This window comes from Cyanistes caeruleus, chromosome 1, assembly GCF_971803275.1.
Source record: "Cyanistes caeruleus chromosome 1, bCyaCae1.hap1.1, whole genome shotgun sequence".
NCBI lineage: Eukaryota > Metazoa > Chordata > Aves > Passeriformes > Paridae > Cyanistes > Cyanistes caeruleus.
In genome coordinates, this window is record NC_141701.1 from 12,703,148 (window position 1) to 12,723,415 (window position 20,268).

Consider the following 20,268-nt stretch of genomic DNA (forward strand, 5'->3'; position numbering starts at 1 on the left):
TCAGTGGGTTTCTATCTCCTTTGCTCCCTGAGCAGGTAGTACCGAAAAGGGTTTAAGAACCTGTAGCTTCTGGATCTACCTTCCTTCTTTTTCATCTGAAACTACACTCAAAGCATTTGGGCCAAATTTAATGTTTCACAATAGCACAGGAGGAAGAGGAGGGATATTCTCAGCACTACTGCATTGGACCCACACCCTCTGCCTTCATTTTGCAGAGGCAGGCAAGACTTGCAGGGGCATCAGATGCACCTGCAGAATGTAAATCCTCATTAGTTTAGAGAGCCTGGACAGGCTGTAACAGAGACTTCACCCACTGCCTGCTGTGACAGCCATCATATATAAAGAACTCCAAACCATTTTCAGAAGTTGACCCTTGCTACTTAAAGTCATGTGGCCAGTAGCAATACTGGTTTTATAGCAACTTACAGTCTTTCTTGCCTCTTCTGCTGGCTGTCATGCAGGCAGTAAATTACCAATATTTTCTCTCTTTTTAACCCTTTAGGTGATAACCAATTAATTACCTCTTCCCTTGTTTGCATCCATCTCTGTTTGCCAGATACCAGCTACTTGTTCTCTCAGATGATCTGACAAATGTAAGTAGTTTAACTCAAGAATTCTTGTCCTTAAATGCCACATGAGCTTTTGGAGTTGCTACTTCAGAAGAAGAATTTTTGTGCTTTCTATCTTACTCAATCTTTTTCTAGCTGTTGTAACTGAACATCGAATGGTTTCTCCAAATTGTCTCTTTGTTTCTGTACTTCAGCGCCACCCCATGAATATGTGCACAGACTTTTGGGAGCAGAGGGGTGTGTGCAGTCATTGCAGTGTCACTGCAGACATGTCACTCTTCCCAAACAGAAGGGAAGCTGTGATTGCCCAAATGGTGATTACTCTGCTTGCTTCTCACCTGGACTATCTGATGCTGGGAGGTCTCACCAGGCTGTAAATCTTTGGATGAACCATTGCCTTCACAAGAGATACTCATGCGGTTCACAGATCCACCCATTAAGAAATTACTTTTCTCATCTCTAACAGAGCATATCCCCCCACCTTGCACCCATTATTCTGTCATTTTCAAATAGCAAATTCCTCTGCATAATGTATCTTCTAAGAAAAGAAGAAATAATAAGAGCTGTTGATATAAGTTGATGTCATTTAACCTTCCTGGGCAAGGTGACAGTAGAATTAAAGAAGATCCTTTATTGGAGGTGTAGGTGTGGTGATACTGCACCTTGAAGGTCTGGTAAATCTCTAGGAACTGTATCAGTCTAATTTCTTGAAAGCAGATTGATAACAACAGACCCTAGAGCAGTATTACCTGGTTAAGTAGCTAGGTGGGCAGGGTTAGGGATGCAGTTTCTATGCTGAAGGATCTCAGACAGCTCTGTAGCTGCTATTAGAGCACAGCTCACTGGGCCCCAGTATTTACCGTATTGTTTAATACAAGCAACTAAGCTAATGTGTCTGCTCCCCTTTCGAAAGTCTTTGTCCTCTAAATCTGCTCCTGCCAGTTCCTCAGTGTTCTCCTAGACCTTTCTGCATCCTCTTGTGCATCTTGAATGAGATCAATGCCTTCCAAGGCTGGCTCTAGTGGGGTGGCTCATTCCACAGAGCTGCCCTCTGAAGCCACAAGAAAATCCTGCTGAGTAAGGAGAGTTTCTGTTAATGTGTAATTGAGTCAGGATAAGACCAGATAATAAAGATAAGGTTCCCAACAAGTGGCACGGGACAATGAGCAGGGAAATGGAAAACTCTGTGATTAATCATGACTCCTGGCTGCATTGTTTAGAGGAAAAACCCTGCTGAAGAGGATGCATGGGCATATTAGTGAAAGGGAGTGAAAATCCCAGGAGGAATCCAGGGATAAGAGTAGGAAATAGGAAAGCAATTGTTCCTCTGTGACCATGAGAGCAGCACTCTCACCTTAGGGAAGACTGTCAAAGAGTAGTTTAGTCCTAATGCCCTCATGGCTGAAAAGCACCAGAGGGAATTCAGTTACACTTGGTGGGTTGATCTGGTTTTTAATGCATGGAGAAGGGCTCATTCCTGCTCACTCTCTTTGGTGAACTTGCCCTGGAAGTGCCAATTGGGCAGCAGGGTGTGGGACAGTGTGGTAGGGCTGTGTGTCCCCATAGCCAGGGCAGGGCAGGACAGCACATGACATCTCCCTCACATCTGGTGTTCTTTAACTCAGCACTGTCACCACTGCCAAGATCATTCACACTGGATATGTACCTTGCTGTATCACTGCTTTGCTTTTTTTTGACCTGAGGTATGAATTAATCTATGAGCCAAATCACTCTGACCTATGACAATTTAATCATTTTCCCTTTCAGAGTAGTATCTTAAAATGGCAAGTTCTGTTAAGTATATGGCAAAAGGTAAGCTTGCTCTTAGGTGCTTCTGGGCAGGGAGCAATGTAAAGCCAATAAATAAAGGCAATTTTGTAGACTTGCATTTTTTTCTGAGTATGCCACTGTGTGTCAGGCTTCAGCTTTGCTATGTGTTTGCCAGAAAAACAGCCACTGACAGGCACTGCAGCCCTAGTAAAGAGCTGGGAATAAGGGTGGGAAGGGACTTGAAAGAAAAATTATATTGGTACCTTAGATCTTCAGTCCCTCTTTCTGAATAGCAGTTATAACAGAGACCATTTGGGCATAACTATTTTTTTTCCCCACCCCTGTACATCTGTCTTGCAATCTGAGCGGTGATGCTAAGAAGCTAAGCTAAGAAGCTCTTAGGCTTGGGTCATATTTGAAGGACTGATCTAGTGTTGAGCAAGCATGAGTGTCAGTTAAGAAATGGAGAAATGATTGAAAAGAAGATTTTTCTTGTCTGTTAGCTTGATCCTTGACTTGCTTAGGTGCTGGTGACCATGTTTCAGTAGTACCAAATTAATATAAGTTATGCAAGGCATGGGAATAAGGCAGTTCTAGCTGGCATCAAGAAATGGATGATAAAACCCGACAAGCTCCAAGTAGCTTTTATATGTAGTCATATGTTTGGAATATTGGATTTTTTAAAAAAAAAATATTAATTTTGTGGCTGTGAAGATGAGTTAAGAACTCCAGCATGCAGGATGCTGAGGAGATACCAGTTTTGACTTTACAGAGAACTGGGATGAGGTTCACTGAGTATTGCTGGAAGGGTCTGTTCAACACAGGCCAGCAGGAGCTGCTCATTTGAAAACTGCCCCATGCCTGTGTTCTTAGATTCTTTTGCAACTGCTTAGGTAAATCAACAGCTTTTGCCAAAAAGCTGGGATGAGGAGGAGCTGAAGCTGCACATGGCCACAAACTGTGCTTTGGGAGAAGTAGGAACTGCTTTTTTTCAGAAGGGGTGTCAACACTATGGTGAAAATTTAAACACCATGTAATTTCGCCTGATGAAGATCAGTGCAACAGCACCTGCAGATATCCTGAATTAGTGGGCTGGGCTTTTACTGAGCAAAAACACCTCTCCTGCTAAGGGCCACTTGGAAGTTATTTGCAAGTAAAGGAGGAAAGCTTAATCAACCTGTATGACTTTAGTTCCCGAGTCACTTGTAAAAAAAATAAAATAAATAAATCACCTTCTAAATGGATAAGTAGGAGTGGAGGTAAAAGAGACTGAACAAAATAGGCCAAAAGGCCAAATACATTATCAGTAAACCTATTCTGCTGCTGCCTAGTTGAGGATAAAGTGCTGAAGACATTGTTCAGTGCCACCACCTGCTCCCTCAGAGAGAGGAGTACTTCACTTTTGCTTAGATGCTGAAATTCCCTTGAAACTCAGCCACAGGGTGTGATTCTTGTGTGTCCCATGCGGGGCCAGGAATTGCACTCAATGATCCTGATGGATCCCTTCCAACTCAGCATATTCTATGATTCTACGAAAGCAAAATCCTCCCAGAGGAGGTGATTTGGAGATAAATTCATGTTTGGCAAAGCCTTGTCTGGGCTGTGGGGCTGTGATATTCCATGGTGGCAGCAACCCCACCCTAGGACAGTGCTGAACACAATGACACCATGGCACTTTGTGGCCAGCACAGTGCTTGGTCCAGCGTCCCCTCCTCAGATGGCACAAAATTGCTCTCTGTGAGTCCGAAAAGAGAGCGGTGATGTCCAGGTTCAAGTGCAGGCCAAGTGTGAAGAAAACAAAACAAAGATTCAGCAGCCTCCTGTGATTTAGATGGGCAAAACTCCCACACTGGAGGACAAAACTGCGTTCTTTGGAGAAGTGCTTATCGTTCTTGAAGCTGGCACAGCAGAGCAGAGCAGTCCATGCTTCAAAAAGCAAAGTAATTAATTCTCCTTGCTCTCAGCCACAGCAGTCTCCGATGTGCAATGCTGCACTGCAACCAGGCATGGAGAAACTTTCTTCCCAATCAAAAGAAGTATTCATTTTTTTGCTCTGATACAGCAGGGTTGGTCTTCTCTTTAATATTAATAGAGACAATGTCTTCCTTGCCTTTCCATGACCTTCAGTGTTTGTGCTTTGTGCTAAAATTTCCATTCCCCCTCCCTATTCAAAGGCTGGCATTAAAAGGAAAAAAAAAAGAAAAAAAAAAAGATTAAAATTCCTTTTGTTTAAATCCCTAATAAGGGAACCTTAGAGCATGCCAGCCATCAGATGCAGGGATAGGTTTTGGCTTACACTCCTGGCTCTGGACTCTTCACCTAGGCCATGCTGGGACAAACCTCTGGACCCTCACCCCAACACAAGAGCTCTTTGCTTGCTGTTTGCTGAATTGTAGTTAAAGTATGGTGGTAGCCGAGTCTGGGCTGGAGAAGAAGTTTGGAGCTGCGCTTCTTAACCTGTGGTATTTCTACTCACCCTCTGTAAAATGGGGCTGACAGTGCCAAAACCTCTGGCATCCTGTTTCTGTGGCAGATGCTCCAGTTGTGTCCCCTTGCTCTTAGCATGTGGGCCATCTCCAAATGTGTCATGAACAATAATGAATAACTATACCAATTAATCAAAATTAGTGCTGATGTAAATTCCTGCCCCAGAGCTGAGATGACAGGGACTGCTGGGGTTATGGGCGGACTTAAAAAGCAAAGTATGTAAAAATTGAACATCTAGGTACAGATATATGTTACATGCCACTGTGTGGCAAAATGCCTTTTGGTATTAAGGATTTGGTGTGAGTGGTTCAGGGAGGCCGAAGAGACTGAGTGGTTCCATGCTTCTTGGTCTGAGGAGATAACAATGCTCCTTAAACCATGAGGGGTTTAATTGCATGTTCTGATGTGTTTATAAAGAACCACTTGACATTCTGTGACTTCCTACGGTAACGGAAAAGGATGGGGGAATCTTTCTGTGTGGGAATAAAACAGCAGCTGCAGCAATGGCCAGAAATGCTACCCAGGCTGGGAGGAGCACCTGGCACCTCCCCCTGGGGTCCCCTGTGCTGATTTTGGTTGTGGTAATTTTCTTTACAGTAGCTAGTTTTTAGGGTATATTTTGGATTTGTGCTTCATTGAATTGAATATGGCAAGGTCTCTTCCAACTCCAACTACTCTATGATTCTCTAATATCCCAAACCATAGGTCATCCTCAGCAATAAAAGCTGGGGAAGAAGGAAGAGTGGGATGTCCAGAGTGATGGTGTTTGTTTTCCCAAGTCACTGTTAAGTGTGGTGGGGCCCTGTTCTCCTGGAGATGGCTGAACACCTGCCTGCCCATGGGATGTGGTTAATAAATTCCTTTTTTGCTTTACTTGTCTACATGGCTTTAGCTTTACCTATTAAACTGTCTTTATCTCAACCCATGAGTTTTCTCACTTTTAGCTTCCAATTCTCTTCTTCATCCAGCTGAGGGGGAGTGAGTGAGCAGCTGTGTAGGGCAGAGGTGCCAGCTGTGGTTATACCACACCACCCAAAATGGGTTTCTGGGAAAGGAAAATGGATGATGTTCAGGGAGAGACTTAAGGGTGGAAGGAATTAAGTCAGAATGGTGAAAGCTTTTCCTGGAGGGTTGGGCTGGAGAAGACACATGTCCTGGCAGGATTGTGTGGGATGAGGGTCTCTGAGAATCTCCAGTCCCAGGCTGCTCATTTCTGCCCTTGTGCCTTTGCCCTTTGTGGAGGGAAAGGCTTTGGGTGAAATGCTTAGAAATGCTTAGAAATGCCAATGAAACAGCAATGATTTGATACAAATATAAAAGTAAGCTTCCTTGCTGGGAAGTCAAGACTAGGCCAAGCTGAGCTCAGCTCTTGCCTTTAATACATTTATCCAGCAGTCTTATGAATACCTACATACATCTCAGTTTCTCTCACAATAAACTTGGGTTAATGCTATTATTTCTTTAGTTGTCTTATTTGCAAAACTAATTATTTTTTAGATTAAAATTGCTGCACACTATATTTTACATGATATATTGCACTGAGATGATCCAGATTTTAAAGAAAGATTAAAAAAAAAAGAGGAAGGTGAGGGTGAGTTTGTGTACTGAGGAAACTACAAAGATGTTCCATTTACTGTGCCTGAGCCAGCTTGCTGGATGTGTTAGGTACATGTAAATTATGATAATTTTGATATAATTGTAACTACCATTTTGGTGCATCAGGCTGAGGGAAATAAGAAAACCACAGACTCCCCTGCTTTTGCTTGCTGTGCTCAAGACATGCTGTGTGATTTGCTCTGACAATTACCCGGTCATTCAGTTCTCACCTCTGTCCTAGCCAGAGCTTGCAATAATCTGATTGGGATATGGTTCAACTGCTAACACCTGAGGAACCCTGCCTGGTGCTTCTTATGCTGCTTTTTCATTCCTTCACTGCATGTCTCACATTCTCTTGCTTTTACTGAATGCACTCACGTTTCCTGCTGTATTAAGAATATTTTCAGAGTTATGCTCAAGAGCCACAGGCCCCATTCATAACTGCTTTCCATTAGTCTCTGACCAAATGAGTACAGATTTCCCACTCAGGTTTCTCTTTTACCCAGCAGACAGTAAAAAAGTTTCATTTCCATCACTGGTGTGCTCTTTCCTTGTTAACAAGATCCCAAATGGACTTCCTACAATGCTGCCTTATGTGCTTCTGAAGTTTATTCTTTTCCTCCTTCTGCAAACTGGTAAATTTCAGGATGCATCTTTTTGCTACCTAATATCTGAGGGCTACAGGATGAAGAATGCTTAAGTGGTTAAATTTCTGCTGATGGAAAATATAATGCATAAATATTACTTATCTTGGTTGCCATTTTACCTGCATGTGTATGTCTCTGTTTAAGTTATCATCACATAATTATCATTATGCTCATAATCACTCAGATTTCTTGTATAACCCCACACTTTCCTTCCAGTTTGTACTGGTCCACATGGTGCTGGAAGACTTGTTCTTCCTAGAGTGATCGCTGCAACTGCTGAGTTTCACCCTGCAGGTGCAGGTTTCTGGCACCACTCACTGGCTGACTTTCAGACTGACACATTAAATAAAATTCCCACAGGTCAGAATTGGTAAGTTGGTTAGAATGGTGCTACTGCAGAATTGTGATTGAAAAGTGATGATCTTTTTGTTCTTTTCCTTCCTTAAAAAAAAAAAAAAGAAAAAAAAATTGAGAAAACTGAACTGAATAATTTGGACTGCAGGGAGTTTTCAATTGCTTAAGTTGCTCCCCCAAACGTTCCCAAGGCTTGGTTAAATGTGACTTTGAGCCACCCGATCTAGTGAAAGATTATCCCTGCCCAGTGCAGTGGTGATGAATGAGAAGATCTTTAAAGGTTCCTTGTGATCCAAACTATTCTGTGGTGCTCTTCTCTGTTGTCTGAGCAGTCTCTCACTATTCACATTTAATAAGGCTTCTGACATGTCCAAATTGTGCCCCCAGATCTCTAACACCAGTAAAGAGCTTCCCAGCATCTTACGGACTGAGCAGAAGTAATGTGTGTATATAATGAAAATCCATCCTCTTCTCAGCGAAAATCAGACAAAATTTAAAACATCAAGGCAACCTAATTCAAGTCATTACCGACTTCCCAGTGACAGATTTTTCTACAAGCCACATTTTAGTCTTGTACAGGTTTAAAAATATGATTTATTTTTATTTTCTGTTTAACTAGATTTCTTCTGATTAGAAAATTTCAACACTTAGGTGTTGAAAATGCATTGTGGAAGCCATCAGTCAACACCTGAGCACTGGGGCCTGCTGGTGCTGGGGGACCCTGCCCAGGAAAGGCTGTCCTGAGCCGTCTCCTCGCTGCAGGACTTTGCCAGGACAGGCCCTGCCCTCCGTGGTGCCAGCACCAGGCTCTGGGGAAGCAGGGCTGTGTGGGAGGAAACTCGGTGTCAGCAGCCTGTTTTCATCGTGTGCAATGAAACCCCAAGGCCACGGCCGTCCCTACTGGCTGCCGTGCACAAACAATGTCCCGATTGTCCCTCGCCGCTTGGACTCTCCTAGAAACGCAGTCACTGTGTCTGTATTAATTAAAAACAAAGCCTGCTTCCAGTGCCCAGCTCCTGAACCCATTCTGGCAGCCACACTGAAGCAGCCTCTGTGGGGAGCTGGGTTGCTTGAAGCTCAGACAAAAAGGGTCGTGGGCTCGGCTCTCCTGGGCTCTGAAGGTTTGGTAGCACAGCAGGACCTGCCCGCACAAACCCCCTCAGTGCCGCCAGGCTGCCCACGCTGCCAAGGGCTGTGCCGGGCTCAGGCCAGCCTGTGTGCTGGGGGACAGCTTCAGACTTATTATCTGCATAATGACAGACTGCAGGGCCACTGCTGTTGTTTTATTTGAATTGCAGAGATCTCAAAGAGCCCCAGTCTTGTGGCCTAATCCACTGTATCTGGGATGTACAAATACAGAAAAACCCAGGTGGGTCTTGTTCCTCCTAAGCTCCCTAGGAGCACTGCTAGTTAAGCAAAGTAGGTCAGTGCTCCAAACACACAGATGTAAAACACGCATCAGACTGGAGAGATGCAAACTGGATTATTAAGCCATCAAGTGGCTGTTAGAAACTTCCTAAGCACAATTAAAATATTACCATCCTTTCATACAAGCAATGGAAACGAAAGTGGCAATTAGTTTCAGTTACAGTTTTGGAGTTCTGGACAAAGCATCTTCAGATGCTTTTTCTTTTTGGTCACCTGATCTGTACATCCATGACTGCACAGGCATCTGCCTCCACCCTGCAGATGAACATCTGAGCTGTGTGTGATGGGACAGGTGCATGCTCCCTGTCTGGCAGCTTTTGCCCAGGGAGCAGCTGATGTCACCTCCACCCCTTTTGCTGCTGATTTGTGACACACAAATGGAGCAAGCAAAGTGCTGCCCCATCCAGTCACTCCTCTTCAGCAATGAGCCAGACAACTTTATTGCAAGGGAATTAACTTGTTGCCACCCACTGCAATTCTCCCTCTACACTTATATGTTGTGCTGATGATTAATAAAAATAACTATATATGGGTGAATCACAGGGGTGATTTCATTCATTGATTGAGTCTGTGTATCTGCAGTCAAAATAAAAGGTGTTCCCCAAAGGCTTATTCCCAGGCACTATCTGTGTCGCACCTGCAGGGAAGTACTGACTGACATGGGGCAATAAACTTTAATATTCATGGAGTTCGCTTTATAATAGAGTTAGTATCTGCCAAGTCAAATACTGCAAAACCAGTAAAACCCTCACTGCAGCTCTAAGGACATCAAGCTCCTGTGCATAAAGTTTGGGCTGAGGTTGGATGGGGTTTGATTTTTTGGGGTTTTATTTATTTATTTTAAAGAGGGGGGGAAAAAAGAAAATAAAGAGTTGAGAAAAAAGTTAGCAAAATTTTTAGCCTTTGTTTTATTGAGTTACAACAAATGAGCAACAAGTTAGAAAAGTTGGGTTTATTCAAACTCCCTAGCATCCTATTTGTGCAGCGTACTGAAAGGTGGACAAGTTTTCCAGCCCAGCTCCTCAGAGGAACACACCAGACAGCTCTTGCACCCAGGCTCCTGCTCTCCCTCCATTCCCTCCTCACACATGCACAGACAGACATCCCCACGCAAATCCAAATTAGCAGTATTTGAAAAAAAGTGCACTCAGGAACCTAGGAGTGATCTAAAAATTTAGTGGCAAGGATTAATAAGAAACTTCTGCTGTGCGCTACAAGGTCTAAAGCTGGAGGGCAGACTGCTGGTTATGGTGTCCATCGCTGTACCAGACAAAGAAACACAAATAAGTTTGGATTATGAAGCATCCTAATTTCTTCATTCCAACCCCTCTGGGAGTTGTACTGCATGTTTAAACAAAAAGTGCTAAAAAAAGGACCCCAAAACCAAACCAATAATCAATAAAAGGCATTCCAGCCAAATCTTCAGAGACCCATAGGTGGGGCTGGCTGGTGAAAAGTGAAGTACAGGAGCTGGAGAAGACTTGCCTTGTAGGAGCATGGAAAAGCAGAGATTTAAATACTTCAATCAGTAGCAGGTGGCCATAGAACAAAACAAAAAAAGTCAAAACAACATAACAAAAAAATCAAACCCCACTGCTCCAGAACGTGTTTAACTGGTCTGAAATGTAAACTGGAGTGGGGATCTGGGCTCAGGTGTTGATCTGCACCAAGACAACTCCAAAGGATTGCAACTCTTTCTTAGAACACTTCAGGAAAAAAAAAACAACCAAACCTCCCTCCTCCACAAAAGACACTTCCCTCTCCCCAACCAACCCCAAAATTTCTCAATTGCATTATATGCAAGAATAACTTGCACCTATTAAAAAAATTAACAAAATTCTTATGTTGTACAAATCTGTTGCAGCAGAGGAAGAGGCTGGGCAGGAAAGTGGGTGGGAAGAAACTAAGAGAAAACTATGTACAAGAACCTTTTCCTTTTTCTTCTCTTTTGCAATGCAGTAGTAGGACTTTGGCACTATCAAGAATTCCATGACGACGCTCCAAGAGAGTATTTCTTGCTGTGCCTCCACAAGCACGGTTTGAGACTTGGGGTCACAACACACTCTCTCACCCAGGCAGGAAAATAGAGTTTTCTTCTATTTTCAGACAGCGTTTCCCCTTCAACATCAGGACAGTGCAGCTGAGGAGTACCCCTGCAGAAATTATAACAGCAGCATATTATTTTTTAAGGCACTATGAACTGTTTGAGCTATGTTACTACAAACTGTTAACTATGATGAGATCTGGTTTATATCCCTGCACATATGGTAACACTATTTTGTGTTAGCTGTACCCTGAGGCCTATCCTTATCACAGCCTCATGTGGTAGGGTGTTGCATTTTTGCTGCATGTAACACCCAGCTAATAATCCCCTACAGACTTCCAAAGGGATACACGGTCCAGCCTTGGCTCCGGCAGATTCTCACACGAACTCAAAGATGACGCATGCACACGTTTGGGGCAACTACTCTGCAACCACAGGACAGACAGTGCTAAAACCAAGAAGACTTCAGGTCTTTCTCCCCCAGTAAATCCCCTTAAAATACCTTTTGTTTTACGTGATTTTTGAAAATCATACAAACTAAAAGACGATGGAAAAAGTTGGATGTGCCTGTGCTCTGCAGAGCAACTTCCTGGTTCTGCTATGACTCCTGCACCTACATAAAGGCTCCACAACCAGAGATTAAAAAAATGACCTCTCAAAACCCAACCTTCAAATAGCCACCAATTCACACAGATCACCAGTTCCCAGCAAAAAACAAGAGCTCTATGACAGGGATTATGCTCAGTTTTTCCACACTGAGGTGTGAATGTGCAAGACGTGCAAACATCCTTTCCACCCACCACCCTGCAGCAGTGCTCACTGCAACCTGAGCTAACTTGTTATTTCACACCTCTTATGGATGTTGCTATCTGGTCTGTTATTTCCCACAAAAACAGTGAGCTCTATCTGGCATCTGCAATGCAGTCAAGCCCAGGAAAAGGCCATAGGCTTGTACCAACATCAAGGGGAAAAGTCCTCCCCCCACCCTTGAGACCTTCCCACACAGACCCCTGTTCATCCTGACTCACTGGAAAATTTTATTTGCTGCACTGGCTTTTGCTTCTCCCTCTGCAATCTTTCATTATATTAGAGCTTGGGTCTCTAATGCACTTCACTTGTTTCAGGGGAAAAAGCATGTCCTCCCTACTTCAGCCTCATTCCATCAGATGTTTTAGGGTGACCTGAACTCTGCTGAAACAACTGGTCAATCCATGCCAAGTTACTTCAGGATGCTGACTTGGGGCCCAGCACCAGTAGCAGACACTACTGAGAGCTTTTCTAAACAAAACCCTAAGCCTCAAGAGAAGTGAGAACTTGGGCAGAAAGTGAGAAACCCCAGTGATGTTCACTTTTGGTGGTTCCAGATGCACTGGGTCACTGGCAAACAAGTGATCTCGGCTCCTGCAACAGTGCAGAAGGGGCTGGAGATGCCAAGAGGACCCAGCCTACCTCTGATGTTCAGTATCATGCATTCAGCAGATGCAATGGATGACTGCCTTCAGGCTTTTTTTTTTCCTACTGTGCAACCTTCACACATGGTTTGACTTTGGCAAATCTCCACAGAGCAGCGGTCACAGCCATCAAGATCCAGGATGTTCAGCTACCTCACTCCCACCATGAGCCACAGGCTTTGGTGCCTACATCTTGCAGGACTCATGCTTAAAAAAGGAGGTAATGAAATAACTCCAAAAAAAGACAGTTTACTGTGGAAAGATGGTGATGGGGGAAAAAACCAAATCATTCTGAGAAAAACCAAAAGCTTTGATCTTGGGAAAACCCTACAGGGAGACAACACTGAAGAAAGCCAGCAGAATTTGCCAAATGCTGGGATGCTCTGGTCCTGCTCTCCTGTCTGAGCTGTAGTTTGCTGTATTTAATTCAGATTAACCAGTTTCTGTTTGTCGAGTTTGCACAGAGGAGGACAAGGGAGCTAATTCTGACCTGTGCTGTAGGAAGGCAGGAACCTCTCTACTGATGGAAAGGGAGCTAAAGCACTCTGTTGACAGAGCAGTTGGGCCTCACTACAAGAGGGACACAGAGCTTCATTAGAGTCTCAGGAACACTTTCAGAGGTGGCTTTAGTGCACCTTACAGCAGCACTCAACATCTGGAAGGCCCGATGGGGGCAGGCTCCCAGCCTCTCTGTTCAAGAAAGCTGACGTGCTCCATGGAATAAATCCAATTTTGCCAGAAGCTTCAGATACAGACTTAGTAACAGAGCCTCTTCTTAGTCCCAGGATGGTATTGCAGAGCCTGGCATGGATCCTGCTCTCACAGAGGCCCAGTCCCTTGTGAAATTCCTTCTAGCTGCAGCAGCATCTGCCAAACATGGATCAGTTTCAGAAAAACTCAATTTTTTAAAGCATAAGGTCTGTCTAGGCTATAACACAAAATGCTCTCTAAATAGTTCCAAAATCTCCTAAAGCTACATACTGGAGAAGAGAGTGACTGAGATGGTCTGGAAGAACTGAGTTTTACAAAAGCCACACACAAATTCAGTCAAGAAGGTATGGAGGTAAATCACCAACAAATGTTCATTTTAGACTACATAGATCAAGCTGGCAAAACAGCAACACCATGAATATGAAATGAGCATGCTTCTGCCTGATGCATAGTTCAGCAGTGAAAGACTCACACAGTAAGTGTGGCTGTGTGAGAGACAAGAGGAATCCCTTGTCAGCTCTTCAGTCCACCTCTTACACATGGTACCTGAGGAGCATGTTAAGAAAAATCCAGCTTTTATGACAACTGACAGAAACAAGCTCTGTGTCAGGTCATACAAAAGTCTCTGCTTTTGAGTCATACCCTGGATGTCACTTAGGGTAATACCTTGTTAATTTAACACCAAAGCTTTAGCTGAAAATTTCTAAGTCTGGCTGCCCAGTAAAAGCTTAGAAAAAGCAGCTGAGATTATTCCATGAGTCCCATCATTGTGGGGTATAAAGATTCCAAATTGTGTGCCACAATGACTGTGGCAATGCCTCCATGTGCACCACAATGCACAATGCACTTGCATTTCTCAGCTGAGACTTATAGGCAGAATATAGGAAAATTAGAAAGACTTTTTCAAGTCCACAGGCTAGAACACTGAGAAACTGGCAAGGAGCAGAGGACAAAATGTTCCTCTGACCATTACTGCACGCTCTTTGCAGCACAGGTCCTGCTCCAGTGCACCTTTCTCACTAGGTGCATCTTTACAGACAATCACCAGAAAGCTCCTGATCAAAAGGATCACTTAGCAGCACTTTAACTGAGATCAAAGTTCTTATAAAATTCCTCTCTGATAATACTTGAGCACCTCCAGAGCCATGAAGCTTTATGGTCAACATCTGTACCAGGGCACAGAAGCAGGAGGTTCACTCCAACGTTCCTGACACTGATCACAAGCACAAAAACACAGGCACCAAACCTACACTGCTGGAAGAGAGCTGTTGCAGATCTTGGTTCCACAGTACAAGAGGTTTGTAAGAAACAGGGGTTTCAGGCAACTCCCCCTGCTCCTGCCTTCCTCCCTATCACCTCTCTGAGGCCCTGATCTGCTCCCTCTCCTCAGAATCAATATTTGTATCTGGAAGAGGGAAATGTTCTGGAATAACAACACAGAGAAAAATAATCACTCAATGCATTTATTCATCACACATTTGACGTTAAAAGGCAGATCAGATCCTGGCTCTCCCTTCTTATGTGGCTGCAAAGCAGTGGCACCCCAGTGTGCCTCTGGCTGATGTTCCCACATCCTTCTTCCTTTAATCCCTGCCTTTGACACACAGGCAACACCTGTTCCTCACATCCCTAATTACCAACTTTTTCAAGGATAATGCAGTACAGTGCCTTGTAATGCAGTCTGAACCTTTAATATTTTGTTATATAAATGTTGTCATAACATTTCTCAAGATTAGCTAACAGAATTCACAGATAAAAATAATACTATTTCAGGTTTTTTTGTTTTCAACTCAGACAATCTTGGTCAAGCATTTCACATAGAGAAAGTGGAGTGCTAGCCAGCAGTGCTCACTACCAAAAACTGCACCTCTGTATCAGGTAGTTCAATCCAAGTACTGGTAGCTATAATATCAGAAGTCTTAAATACAAGCGTGGAGACATTTCTATCAGTCCTGGCTTTTGTATTTCTTTTTTTTAAATAAATGCTAAAGTATATTTTACTTATTAGATACCAGAAAATTACTAATTTTCTCAAAGAGGTGTTCTCTCACAATGGTTTTTAATGCAGGATACTGAGCATTCTGTAGGATAAGCTCTAAAGCTGTGGTTTAAGGAAGCTCTGGTTTGGGAGAGACAGATTCATTATACTGAGCACGAAATGTTACAGGCTCCAGTGAACTCAATTCAACATGCAAGAAATACTGAGAGTGCTCGATCCAGATTTACACCTGTGCAACTGTGATCAGAAACAGGTTTCAGCTCTCCAAATAACAAGTCCTTTCACACTGTGAAAGATCATATAACCTTCCCTTTAAAGCCAGGCTCTGCAGCTTGCTTTTAAATTCAAGATCCTGTGAAGAAGAGCTGCTAAACACCCACACAGCTTAGTCTGGGGCATTTCCTAAGCCTCTGGTGAGAGCAAGCAGAACAAAGCGGGACTGGAGAGAATTCTCACTTGCAAGAAGAAGAAAGCACATTTGCATGAGCCACTTCAGTCCCCCTTTTTTTTTTTTTTGCTTGCTTTTGCATAAAGAAGCATCTGTGTCCTAGGCCCTTCCCCCAGTGACCTTTTGTTTTCAACATGGCAGGATGCTGCAAAGGAAGGACCTGAGATGCAAAAACAGGCACAGCCTCTGTTCAGTGATCTCTCACCAAGGGGAATATTAGCAACTACTGTTAGTTACTATTTCCTCGTGTGGCTCAGCCAGCATGTTTTATGTAAAGTGCTACAGAGGTTACATAGGTTGTTTCAAGACAGAAAGTTTAAAGGTTTAATCACTTGTTGCCTATAAAAATATAAATAATGAAAACCTCCATTATCCAGGACTTGACCCAGAAGGAGACAAGAAACAAAGCAAATGGCACTAACCCCTCCTCTACCATGCAGTTGGCTTTAATCTACAAGGGGAATGGGTCTCCCTTTTGTTCAGGCATCCAGCAGGCACAAGCACCTGGCAGGGACGGGCTCCAGGGATTTACACTGAAGCAGGGCTACAGAATCTGGAAGCACACCCCAGCAAAGGCAGGCTCAGAGAAACAGGGCACCCTCAGCATTACCTGTCTATACGTGGGAATTGTCTCCAGATATACTTTCTGAGTCCAAGTCTGGCAGCTCTGTGTGGCCCTCGGGGGCTGTTTGGCTCCAGCTGTCCGTACAGTCCGAGGCAGCGTCATCCTCGCCCACCGTCACCTCCACCCAGCTGACCTCCGCAGGCTCCTCGTTCTCCTCGCTGCCGTGGCCATCGTGGCTGTTGCACTCCAGCCTCTCCACACCCTCTGCTTGATTCCCCAACAAAGAGTCTTTCAGAGGTTCGCAGTCTCTTTTTGCTCTCACCACTGGCTTCCCCCCATTCTCTTCATTCAGTTTTTTGTGCTCCTGGTAATGCTGTCGAGACACCTCATTACCATTCTTTGGACTCTCACCGTGTTTTGAGCTCTTTTTCTGGCTTTGCTTGTTACGACCATCACCAGCATACTGCTGCTGGTACTGGTCAATCCACTTAAGTGACCCCGTTCTTAGCGACGACCTGTTTTCCTTGAACCAGCGAACTATTTCAGTTCTTGTGAGCCCAGTCTGAGACGCTAACTGGTCATACTCCTGGGGTGATGGCCACTGGGTCCTTGCAAATGTGCTTTTCAATAGATGAATTTGCTCTTGCGTTTTCTTCAGTGTGGTGGAGGACCCAGATAAAGCACCAGGGAGTTGAGAGCTACTCAGAAGTTCTGCCTGGCTTATTGCACCATTGGGAGTTCCTTGATCCTTAATTTTTCTGTATGATCCCATTGAGTCCAAGACAGCTTGCTCCATGCTGTCCCTGATCTTTCTCCTCTCAGAGAACCATGAATCTATCTCCCTCCTACTCAGCTTAGTCTCCACTCGAAGCCTGTCCAATTCTCCCTGGGTAGGAAAAGAGCATTTTAAGAAACTCTCCTCAAGGGCCCTAAGCTGCTCTTGAGTTTTCTCTTTGAACCTCTGGGGAGTGAAATCTGTGTAGGGGTGAAATGACCGGCCATGTCGCCCAGCTGAAGGTGCTATTTGATCTTTCCCTAAAGCATCACCAGGAATTTGCACAATGCCCCTCTGACTTCTGTACCTGTGGTCACTGAACCACTTCTTGATCTCACTCCTGGAAAGACCTGTTGCCTCTATAAGCCGGTAGACTTCTGCATCATCAGGAAACTGGCTTGCCATGAAGCTGGCCTTCAGCTCTGCTATCTGCTCCTTGGTCTTCTTCCGCTCGCTGGCCGGTGTCACAGGAACAGCAGTCAGCTTGGCAGGAATCTCAGGCACCTGAACTATGTGAGGACGCTTGGCCTCTGGGGCACTTGATAAGGTCTGAATCGTCCTCTTTTGCCCCTGGTTTGGGGCAACAGCAAGTGTAATTGGTGAACAGGAAACAGTTGAACCATTTGACACAGGAGTCAAAACCAGGCCAGTCTGGCCCAGTATCTGACAAGGCAAAGCTGTCTGGATGATAGGCTGTGGCATTTTTGCAGTTGCCAAAGGAGCTGGCAGGACGGTGATGGTCTGGGGAACTGCTTGGATAGTACCATTGAACATCTTCTTCCTTGCTTCCTCCACTTCTTCAGGAGACCAACTTATACCATGCTTCAAACGTTGCGTAGCAAACCAGATTCGGATTTGTTCTTCTGGATGTTTTGATGCTGCTGTCAGCCATGACAACTCTGCCTGTGTTGGGTAAGGAAACTTATTAAAGGAGTTGATCATGGTTGCATTAGTGTCCAGTGCAGAGTTGTATTTGGTGCTGTTCAGAGGGACTGGGACCTTGGGGACAAGGTTGATATTTGGTGGCAGCTGTACAGAGGGCATAACATGGGCTAACACATCATGGAGAAGGTCTCCATTTATACAGGCAATAGCTTCAGTGGCTTCAGTTATGATGCGGGGGAGAGAGCCATCCACGTGGTTTTCCGTAACTCCCTCTTCTGGCTTTTTAGATCCCTTCTTGGTTTCCCCTTTAGGCTTCCCTGGTTTCATCACTGGCACTTTGTTCGCACTGATTCCCCCATGAAGCGAATCATCACACTCTGCATTTTCTAGCCCACTGCTTGTGACAGTGCCATCGTTAGTGGTGGTCTCAATGGACTGCTCTAAAACAGTCTGATTATTGCGTTTAATTAATTTCAGTTTAAAGTTAGTCTCTCCTGGGTGGTATTTTGTGTTGTGGTCAGATAAAGAATCGTATTTTTTGGTTGTGAAGTTGCATTCAGCACAGACATACAGGGGGTTGAGAATGACATTTGGATGCTGAGTGTCCACGTGCTCTGTAAATTCATTTAGGTTTTGTGTTGAGTAAGGGCAGTACTTACACTCATAACCACCCTGGGGTTTCTTAGACTGATTTTCAGCTGGGGGCTTTGCCTCGACCACTTCGCAGTCTTTGACTGAGTTTTCTGAAGGCCAATTTTTTTTGGAGTCCTGCTGTGATGCACCAGCCCCTTTGTCTTTAGGGGTCTCCACGCCCTCGGCACCTTCCTGCTCCATCACTTCAGAGGTTCGCACCATACAGGGAGTTGTGGACTTCCTTTTGCTGGCCATGGCAGCTGCTGGCAGTGTGTCCTTGTCCCAGATGGTGACTTCTTTTGACAGGGTGAGCAACCAACTCAGTAGATCTTGCAAACAGCTCCAAACTTCCCTGACTATTTGACTGTTTTGTTTAAAGAATTTCTGCCCTGGCTGTGACCATCAGCTCTGCCAGCAGACCTGTCAGCGGCATGACACCTGTGAAACAAAGCACATGTTGTTAGGCACAGATCAATAAAACACAGATTTAGCAGAAAGCCACAGCTCAAGGTGTGTAAATTTGCAAGGCATGTGCATATTTTGGATATTGCTGCATTCTTCCTCCTCTCCGTCATTATTTTAAGAGTCAAAAATCTCCCCACAAAGAATAAAAGCAATGGGTAATTAGCAATGAAGTGCACCATAGGAAGAAAATGACTGGAACAAATAAGATGAACAGACAGGGGATTTTAATTTCCACTAGACTCAATGTGTTTAGTTAGGAAAAGAAGATACTGCTATAAATACTGCATCTTTTTATAGAAGCTGCAATTCTATTAATTACTATTTTGAAGCCTGCAGACTTGAAATTGAGTGTGATTTATATTAAACTTAATTACTTCCCACTGTCACTTACCTTGTAAATATGTCTACTAAATGATTGTGGTTACTAATGATGGGTGATTTCTAAATAAAGCTATAGTATAAGATCTGTCTTGGTTGTAAAAGTAATGGCAGAAAGAAGAGTTAACGCAGATCAACACTTCTGAAGGTCTGTGTTTTGAGAAAAGGTGGGCTCAAAGAAACTGCAGCAGGAAACTACAGCAGAGTTGTGGAGGCCTATCAAGTCTTTTCCAGAAGAGAAGTTTCCTTAAAACACTGCTTGTCACTCAACATTGACAGAAATAGCTACCAAGGGCCATGGAAGCCCTCAGATACCTTTTAAACAAGGTCCCTTCCTGTGACCCCACTGATGGAGTCCCAACTTGTGCATGTCACTCCCTACAGAATTAAAAAAGCCAAACCAAAACATTTTAAAGCTTTATTTTTATGCTGAAGCACTTTTGAAAGTTCCCAAATGCAAGAATTCTGTAAAATGTAATTTTTGAAGGATTTGAGGCAAACATCAGTCAGAGCAAGCACAAAGAAAAATTACACCACCATTTTTAGGATCTACCTGCACTCATCAGGACTGGATTGAGGGAAAAAGAGCAATTTAGTTGTCAAAAGAGTTTCATTAATCAAAAATAAGATTAAAAAGGTCATTTCCCGATTTGACAAGATGCTTTTTTAAATTTATCATGAATTCCAATTTGCTATTCTTCCTGATCAGATGGTCTCTGGCTTCATAATAATTCTATAGTCTTGACAGAAAATTCAGATTTAACAGTCAAGAAGTTCTTGGAATTGAGTGGGAGATGCACTGGTGTTTCTGTCCTCCTCCAGTTTGTAAAGTGGAGATTTGCAGAGTGGGTCAGGCCTGCACTGAATTCTGCAGAAGTATTCTAAATGGAGAATTTGAACTAGAGATCCAACAGAAGATACCCCTACCCATTGCAGGGGGGACAGACTGGGTGATCTTTACAGATCATTTCCAAACCATGATCTCACATCTAACCAAATGTCCATTTCCTTATTGTGAAGATTGTAAATGATAAGCTGCATCCAGATCTGAAGACACAAAAAT

General features: G+C 43.9%; 1 protein-coding gene across 30 annotated transcripts in view; it reads right to left on the reverse strand.

Annotated features, from left to right (window-relative positions):
* Positions 1-9,735: 9,735 nt before the first annotated feature.
* Positions 9,736-20,268, reverse strand: part of ZHX2 (zinc fingers and homeoboxes 2) — a 74,935-nt gene continuing 64,402 nt past the window's right edge. For all 30 annotated transcript variants that reach the window (XM_086883195.1, XM_086882847.1, XM_086881929.1 and 27 more), the window contains 2 exons: positions 16,115-18,800; positions 9,736-11,004 (listed from right to left, as the gene is read on the reverse strand). In XM_086883195.1, coding sequence (XP_086739321.1) covers positions 16,119-18,617 — 2,499 coding nt within the window. In that variant the 5' untranslated portion in view covers positions 18,618-18,800 and the 3' untranslated portion in view covers positions 9,736-11,004; positions 16,115-16,118. The remainder of the gene's footprint in view (positions 11,005-16,114; positions 18,801-20,268) is intronic.